The sequence below is a fragment of the Carassius gibelio genome, chromosome B13, assembly GCF_023724105.1.
Source record: "Carassius gibelio isolate Cgi1373 ecotype wild population from Czech Republic chromosome B13, carGib1.2-hapl.c, whole genome shotgun sequence".
NCBI lineage: Eukaryota > Metazoa > Chordata > Actinopteri > Cypriniformes > Cyprinidae > Carassius > Carassius gibelio.
In genome coordinates this window covers 3,360,148-3,368,151 of record NC_068408.1, presented here as the reverse complement: position 1 = coordinate 3,368,151, position 8,004 = coordinate 3,360,148, and the positions used below count along the sequence as shown (strand labels likewise).

Sequence of the window (8,004 nt, the reverse complement as noted above, 5' to 3'; positions counted from 1 at the left end):
AGTTGTTGTGGTTGGGTTCGTAGCATTGCACTGACCATCTGCGACGACATGAACGACTTATATTTAGCAATTTGTTATAAACAATATTGCATGCATTAAAAACAATTCTTTTTTGCATATTAAAAACTTAAATTACATCATTTACTCACTATATTGTTGTAAACATATCTAATTTTAAAACAGTTGCTGGTAGCCATTAACTTATGGAAGAATATACTATAGAAGTCAATGGGTACCGGCAACTGTTTGGTCAGCAACATGTCACAAAATACCATCTTTTGTGTTTAAAAGAAGAAACTAATACAGGTTTGGAACATGATGACAACATTTTATTTTGCCCCTTTAAACAGACAGAAAAAACAAACAAAGAAACTTTTTTAACTTTGTGAAAGTAAAAGACAAAATGTACGTTTTTATGCATTCAAGTTTTCAGTAAATAATGACATATATAACTTAATATGCATTTATTATATCAAAGTGAAACATATAGTATTACATGTTTTAAACATATTCAGGAACATGTTTCCATATACATATATATGGTAAAAATAAATAAAACACCTGGAAGCCTGACAGTGTCGTCCTCTCAAACATGAATTTATTTTCCTGTCTAATGTGAAGCTCATGAGGAAAGGTCGCGTCCTGTCCCACTGAAAACATTTAAGGGCTGACATCACCTATGTTCATCTCACACACGGCTCCGTCCATTACGAGATGTGCTGAAGAGAACATGCTTAATCACACGCATGCATCACACACGTATGAACACGGCTCGACGGCAAACAAAAATCACAATTATCCTGAACACATGCTCCTCCTCGTTTACTTCAGGCACTCTTGTACAGCTGAGACAATGTCGTCGAAGACCACGTCTCTGTTTTCCTTCGTGATCTGTTGGAGGACAGACAGACAGCATGACTTAACTGGAATTTGACACTTTTGAAAAATAAATAAAATAGATCAAATGAGCAATAGTGAAATAATGGCCGATTTGTTCATTAAACATCCATTTCAGAGAGTTCTCAGCTGAGGTTCTGACCAATAATCTTCCAAGATTTCTCGTACTGAATAAGAACTTTAAACAGCATTTTATATGGCTTGAACTCACAAACTGCAAGTTGTAGTAGACCAATAACTAGACAAATCTGTATTGAAAAATCTAAACTATATTGGCACAAACTTTGCCAGTGCAAATTTAAAAAAAAGACAACTTTTCTTCAAAACAGAATAAAAATAAAGCTGACAGCATTATAAAATAGTATTGTTTACATTTCAGTCAAATCTCTTGCAGTTCTGATCAACACTGATTAAGTGCTGGATTGCACAGAATTTAACGCGAGTTTGAATTCTGTTGATGTGGACTCAGATTCAATACAGACCCACAATAAGCAATGTAGAGGAATCTGTTATCATTTATCATATGAGCAGTGCACATGTAAACCACACACTGAATGTTTCCATATGTCTGGATTCATCTTATGCTTATCTAGACACATGTCCTGTTTGACTCACAGATAAACACTCAAATGAAGCCATACATCCAATTTCATCCGTGTGGAAGGCCAGCGTGCATCTGATATCTTTTGGGGAAATATGCACTTCTGATTTATAAAAGCATTTAGGTCTAAATTAAAGAATTATGAATTTGAATTGCATGTAGAGTTTCCATCCATTCTGAATTGCACAATTTTAATAAACCTGAGTGACATGTACCATATTTTTCGGACTATAAGTCGCACCTGAGTATAAGTCGCAACAGTCCAAAAATGCGTAATGATGAGGAAAAAAACATATATAAGTCGCACTGGACTATAAGTCGCATTTATTTAGAACTAAGAACCAATAGAAAACATTACCGTCTACAGCCGCCAGAGGGCGCTCTATGTCTTCAGTGTAGACTACAGGAGCATAGAGCGCCCTCTGGCGCCTGGAGACGGTAATGTTTTCTCTTGGTTCATTTCTCTCGGTTCATGTCAAATTAATTTTGATTAATAAGTCGCACATGACTATAAGTCGCAGGACCAGCCAAACTATGAAAAAAAGTGAAAATATGTAATGTGTCGGTCATGCATAAATGAAAGTGATCAGATTTGTGTACTCAAAAAAAAAAGTTTCTCTATTTGCATCTTGATTTTATTTAAATAATCATTTTCAAAATGCATTTATTCCAGTTGTTTATAATCAGCACTTTATTGTAAAAAAGTAAAAGAAAAAAGTAAACAACATTTAGCAAAAAGTAAATCAATCCGTTAGTGTATTTAAAACGAATTCAGTTCATTATAGAAATTGTGTGTTTTATTTCCTAGCCTGGCACTTTGGAAAGACCCTTTAAAAAAAAACACTATTACTTAATTACACCATTACGATTGCATTTATTCTGTTCAAAAGTATGAATATTGTTAAGATACGGCTAGCTGTGGAACAAGCAATGTTCAGTTAGTTGATGATCAAATTCTGACTGGTGTTGCACCACGTTAAGTTTATTAGTTAATGTTAAAACGGTGTAATCCAAAAGCATGGAAATTTTATATGCAATTCAAATACATAAATCTTAAATTTAGGCCTATCTTTTTTTGGAGTGTATCATAGGGTCAATATAAACTCTTTAAAATAGATAAAGGACAAGAAGAGTGTATTTCTGTAGCATCTGGTGAATGATCTGCAGTATGTGTGTGTGTGTGTGTGTGTGTGTGTGTGTGTGTGTGTGTGTGTGAGTGTTGCATGCAACTGGAAGGTGAGAAGGAGGTTTGCTTGGAAATCTTGAGTGATGTAAAACATGTTTTTACCATAAATATCTTGACGTCCTGTCGGCTGCGCACCTCCTCCACCAGCGCCAGAGGTTTTCCTTTAGGAACAGGGATGGTGCCCAGGATGGAGCAGCTGGAGGCGTCCAGCGTCTGTCTCACCGCACGGATAAACGCTTGGCTGAACAACTCCATCTTTCCGATCTCATCGATGACAAACAGCCTCTTGCTTCCCTCCCGCATCTGTTCCATAATCAAATTTCATTTAGTTTAACTTGATGTACTAACATAACTAAAACAAAAGCTAAAATAAAAAATAATTAATATATATATAAACATAAAAAACAGAAACTAATAACATCTATTACTTAAAATAATTTAAATTAAATGTGTATGCATATATATATATATTACATTACATTACATTTATAAATTAAACCGATCAGATTTGTATACTCAAAAAGAAAAAAGAAAAACACAGTTTATCTATTTGTTATCTATTAGACAGTAGACTAATACACTTAATGAATAAACAATAAAGCTATAGACCTAAAAAAAAAACTAATGGAAAAAGGCTACACATTCAAATAAAAGTTAACTGAAATTAAATCAAATCAATACGTACGTCTCTGAAAAGAGGGAGAGCGAGGCTCTCAAACGACTGAAGATCGACCACGTACTGACCGACCCTGAGTTCACGTCCACCTGCGGCGGCCTGAGCGCTGGATCAAACACAGAAGAGTGTGTTAGTGACTGACTCTGAGCAGCCGCTGACCGATGGAGAGATAGATACCTGAGCCTGGACAGCTGTCCTCTGTCCCCTGTGAGTGTGACCACATCAAAGCCCACTCTCCGGCCTCGCTCTCGGACCTCCTCTGTGTAGAAACCACTGACAGAAACCCCGGCCGAGACCACGGCGTCACACACTTTCTTCACCAGAGTGCTCTTACCCACACCTAGCACACAAAACACACGCTGAGGATACTTCATGTCAGCATGAAAGGGTGGCTATAAATGATCTCACTACATGATGGCTTAACTGATGAATTAACCTGTTAACTGCCACTCACATTTTTGAACATAGACTTAAAAGTGCATGATCCAAACCTAAATTTTGTCATACACTCTTGTCATAAATTAATGGATTTTCCTACATATCTAACGATTTTGACTTATTTTCTCTTGCAATTTTGAGTTAATATCACAAGTTCCAGACAAGTACATGGAAACTATCCAAAGTTCTGTTAAAATTCCATAGCAGTGAAAACAGCATCTCTATATTCATCCTACATGTCTTCTTAAGGTGGAAAAAAACAAGGTTATTATAGTTAAACCGTGGTAAGTAACCACAAATAAACCAAGGTTTTGCTACACTAACCATAGATAAACCATGGTTTTTAAAATTGAGGTTAAACAACAACAACAACAACAACAACAGAAAACATGGTTACTACATTTTTACCACAATAAAACCATGGTTAATTTTCTTCAGGGATTTTTTTCTTCTTGCTTTTATTTATCTTTTATTTATTTATTATTATTGCCCTGTCTTAATGGTATTATGTTTCGTATGCTGTTTGATTAAAATATTAATAATAATAACAATAATACAAATAAAAATCTGAAAAAAGATTCACGCTCCTGATTGATCGAAGTCATGCGTTTGAATCAAACGAATCGGTTCCAACGTAAATTACTCGCTCAATTGAATCGGTTTATCTGTTCCCTCCGCTTTTCGCGTCTTTAGTCATGTTTACACGACACTGTCAGCACTTTACGTGCTTATCTCTCTAGTTTTATGACATTGACTAAAATAGTATGACGCTTATAATTAAAATATCTAAATGTATGTTTCATTTTACCGGGAACGCCAGTCAGGAACACGTGCTTCATCATTTACAGATGATTCCTGCTGCTTTATTTCAGGTCTGGATCCCACACATGTACACTTGATACGTTATTTGGCGTGTGGACACTCACTGCTACATAACTTCCGGCAACAAAATATGACGCAAGCGCAAAGGAAGTCACGCGCCTGTGCGCAGGATTCAAAAGTTTATAAATTAGGACATTTTGCATGCACTGAGGTGCTTGTCTTCTTTTTCCACAGGCAACACCGACCGTAGACTCTGTTTTCTGGCTTGTGTGGTATTAAATGAGCTCCTAGACTTACAATCTTATAATGTGGGTTACTGGGAAATGGAGTTTATTAGTTAGTTCTTTTCATAAAGGATTTTAAACAATATTGTAGTTTTGTTTAGAAGTACAATGCTAATAAAGCGTATTACTGATAATAAGTGGAACTGATTTTATTTTATTTCTTATTATACTCTGACACATTTTACTTTGAATAATTATAATAATTAAATATTAATAATTGTTATTTGTATTAGGTTGGATAATTTTACATTTACATTGAAGTTAGTCATTTAGCAGACGGTTTTTATTCAAAGCGACTTACAAATGAGAACAATTGGAGCAAATCAAAATCTACAAAAGAGCAATGATATGCAAGTGCTATGACAAGTCTCAGTTAGCTTAACACAGTACATGTAGCAAGATTTTTTTAAATTATATAATTAATAAAAAGAAAACAAATAGAATAGAATAAGAAGAGATCAGGCTAGTGTTAAAGGCCTTTTTGGTTAATTGTATAATAAATTAAAAGAAAACAAATAGAATACAAAAAGAACAGAGAAGCTAGTTTTTTTTATTTATTTACGTTTTAACCATGTACACTTGGTTACGTGTTGCTAACGAATGGAACATTTCTCTTAATGTTGTTCTGTGGTTGTAAAAAAAATTATATAATAATGATAATATCATTATTTATTTTCTTTATTATTATTATTATTAATAATAAGTATTGCATAGGTACACATGAAGCAGAGGCCAGAGAAATGTGTTTTTGATCAGCCGCAGTAATTTTTAATAAAATGGATCTTCAGTTATCTTTTATTATTATTATTATTATTTATTTATTTATTTTTTGCATTCATATATCAGGGGTGGTTCTAGGGTGAGTGGAGATCTGGCGCTTAGCCCAGAAAAATCATTGTATGTGACTTTTTATTTTAATAAATTAGAAAGATTTACCTTGTTTAAAATATACAAAAAAACAAAAAAAACAAATGTAAAACATTTTATTTAAAGTACTGAGGAAAATACATTTGCTTTTTGCAAACAAAAATTAATAATTGCAAAACAAATGAAACAGCCTAAAAGCAATGATTTTGCAATAAATATTTTCCATGATCTTATCTATTAATATATTTGCAACGCTGCTTTTATTTTGCGTGTCAGTCTAGTTTGAGCTTGCGATACCATTTTTCCTTTGCGCTTCACCTTTCTGCACGTCTCTCTTTGTGGCACTGTTTTGACGTGGGGGCGGATTCAAGGGACAGGGGCGTGTACAACATGCCTCCCTGGAAGTGACGTCATCGGCCCGAGACGCAGCTCACTGATCCAGGTCCTGTCATGATGAGCAGAGACTATCGAGTGGATCGTTTATTTTTATTCAGTAGCATTAAAACATTCATGTTTTCGTTTTATTTACTTTATTAATAAATGTATGTGTATTAGCAGCGTTTGCTCAAGTTAAAGAAGTTATTAACATGAACATCTGCTGTTTATTTCTGTCTATGTGCACACTTTTATAGCATTATGTGTACTGGGATCGCTAATCATTTGAGTCAGTTCGGGAGTTGGTAGCGGGATCGCGAATCATTTGAGTCAGTTCGGGAGTTCTTAGCGGGATCGCGAATCATTTGAGTCAGTTCGGGAGTTCGTAGCGGGATCGCGAATCATTTGAGTCAGTTCGGGAGTTCTTAGCGGGATCGCGAATCATTTGAGTCAGTTCGGGAGTTCGGAGCGGGATCGCGAATCATTTGAGTCAATTTGGGGATCGCGAATCATTTGAATAAGTTCAGAAGTTCGTAGCGGGATCGCGAATCATTTGAGTCAATTTGGGGATCGCGAATCATTTGAGTCAGTTCGGGAGTTCGTAGCGGGATCGCGAATCATTTGAGTCAATTTGGGGATCGCGAATCATTTGAATAAGTTCGGAAGTTCGTAGCGGGATCACGAATCATTTGAGTCAGTTTGGGGATCGCAAATCATTTAAAGCGGTTCGGGAGTTCGTAGCGGGATCGCGAATCATTTGAGTCATCTGACTCCAGTTTGGGAGTTGGAGGGGGATCACGAATCATTTGAGTCAGTTCGGGAGTTCAAAGTGGGTTCGCGAATCATTTGAGTCAGTTTGGGAGTTCAAAGCGGGTTCGCGAATCATAGCTGGATAGGCATTTTTTAACTAATTTAGTAGCTAGTTCTAATTACGTTTTCCACGCTTGTTTAGGTGTGATATGTGAACTCGTATTTTTTGTTTTAATGATGTGCCTTTTAACAGTATCAAGTATATTAAAAAACTAAACAAATCGTGCCTAAAAAGTGCACGCATCTAGGCTAATGTAAAGTTACATGATGAAGTCATACTAGTGCGCGATTTTGAGTGCGTTCTTTCACTGCATTATTCCGTGTATTCAAATGCATTTATGAATGCATGTGAATGATCACAAAATTCAAGATATGAACCCTTTGTGCCAAAAGGGATCTTTCTTGTCATTATAGAACCTTTTTAGCATAAAAGGTTCTTTGGAGTTGAGTAAAGAACCCTATGGTTCTATATAGAACCCCAATGATCCCTTTCTTCTAAGAGTCTGTTGTCATATATATATACATACATGAAGAGTTAATTTGCAAAAAACAGATAACAAATTTTTTCATTGTGCATTCCAATTAATCTCAGTCAAACTGCAGTTGGGTTATTTTGACTAGGTTAAAAATAATGCGAAAAATAAAGAATCATATGTTATTGCAAATTAGAAAACAAATGCTGTTTTAAATTTAGTTCATTTCAAAATCCTAATAATAAAAATAATAATAAAGTAATTCTTTGAAGTCCTTTTGTGAAAAAGCTTTTCTTCAGTTTTCCAGTTGGGGCCACTATTACTCCAGGTTCAGATCATAGTTGTTTTTCAATTGATATCCAAGGATAATTCAACCTTGAATACCCAAAGACCAAACAATCTCAACTTAAATGAACTGATGTGAAAACTATGAAGTTTTCAGAAATACCTTTGGTGAAAAGTCTATTTACCGCTGTATGTGGTCTTTAATCCTGCCCTCCCTGTGAACAAGTGCGTGGGCGGAGTTTGGCAAAAGTTCAACCAATCATATGCCGCGGTGGGCGGGGCCACAGACC

At 35.4% G+C, this 8,004-nt stretch overlaps 1 protein-coding gene across 1 annotated transcript; it reads right to left on the bottom strand.

Moving 5' to 3' along the window:
* Nucleotides 1-307: 307 nt before the first annotated feature.
* On the bottom strand, nucleotides 308-4,750 carry ntpcr (nucleoside-triphosphatase, cancer-related). Its single transcript, XM_052572788.1, has 5 exons — nucleotides 4,607-4,750; nucleotides 3,538-3,700; nucleotides 3,370-3,466; nucleotides 2,787-2,987; nucleotides 308-891 (listed from the first exon to the last, which is right to left on the bottom strand). Exons 1-5 carry the CDS (start codon nucleotides 4,638-4,640, stop codon nucleotides 823-825), a joined length of 564 nt encoding a protein of 187 aa, XP_052428748.1. The 5' UTR covers nucleotides 4,641-4,750; the 3' UTR covers nucleotides 308-822.
* Between the last annotated feature and the right edge of the window lie 3,254 nt (nucleotides 4,751-8,004).

Bases quoted from the DNA above. Each gene is read 5' to 3' on its own strand.
- ntpcr (XM_052572788.1), bottom strand. From the start codon at position 4,640: ATGATGAAGCACGTGTTCCTGACTGGCGTTCCCG. The intron at 3,701-4,606 runs GTAAAATGAAAC...TTTGTGTGCTAG, and splicing joins GTTCCTGACTGGCGTTCCCG to GTGTGGGTAAGAGCACTCTG. The intron at 3,467-3,537 runs GTATCTATCTCT...TGTTTGATCCAG, and splicing joins GGACAGCTGTCCAGGCTCAG to CGCTCAGGCCGCCGCAGGTG.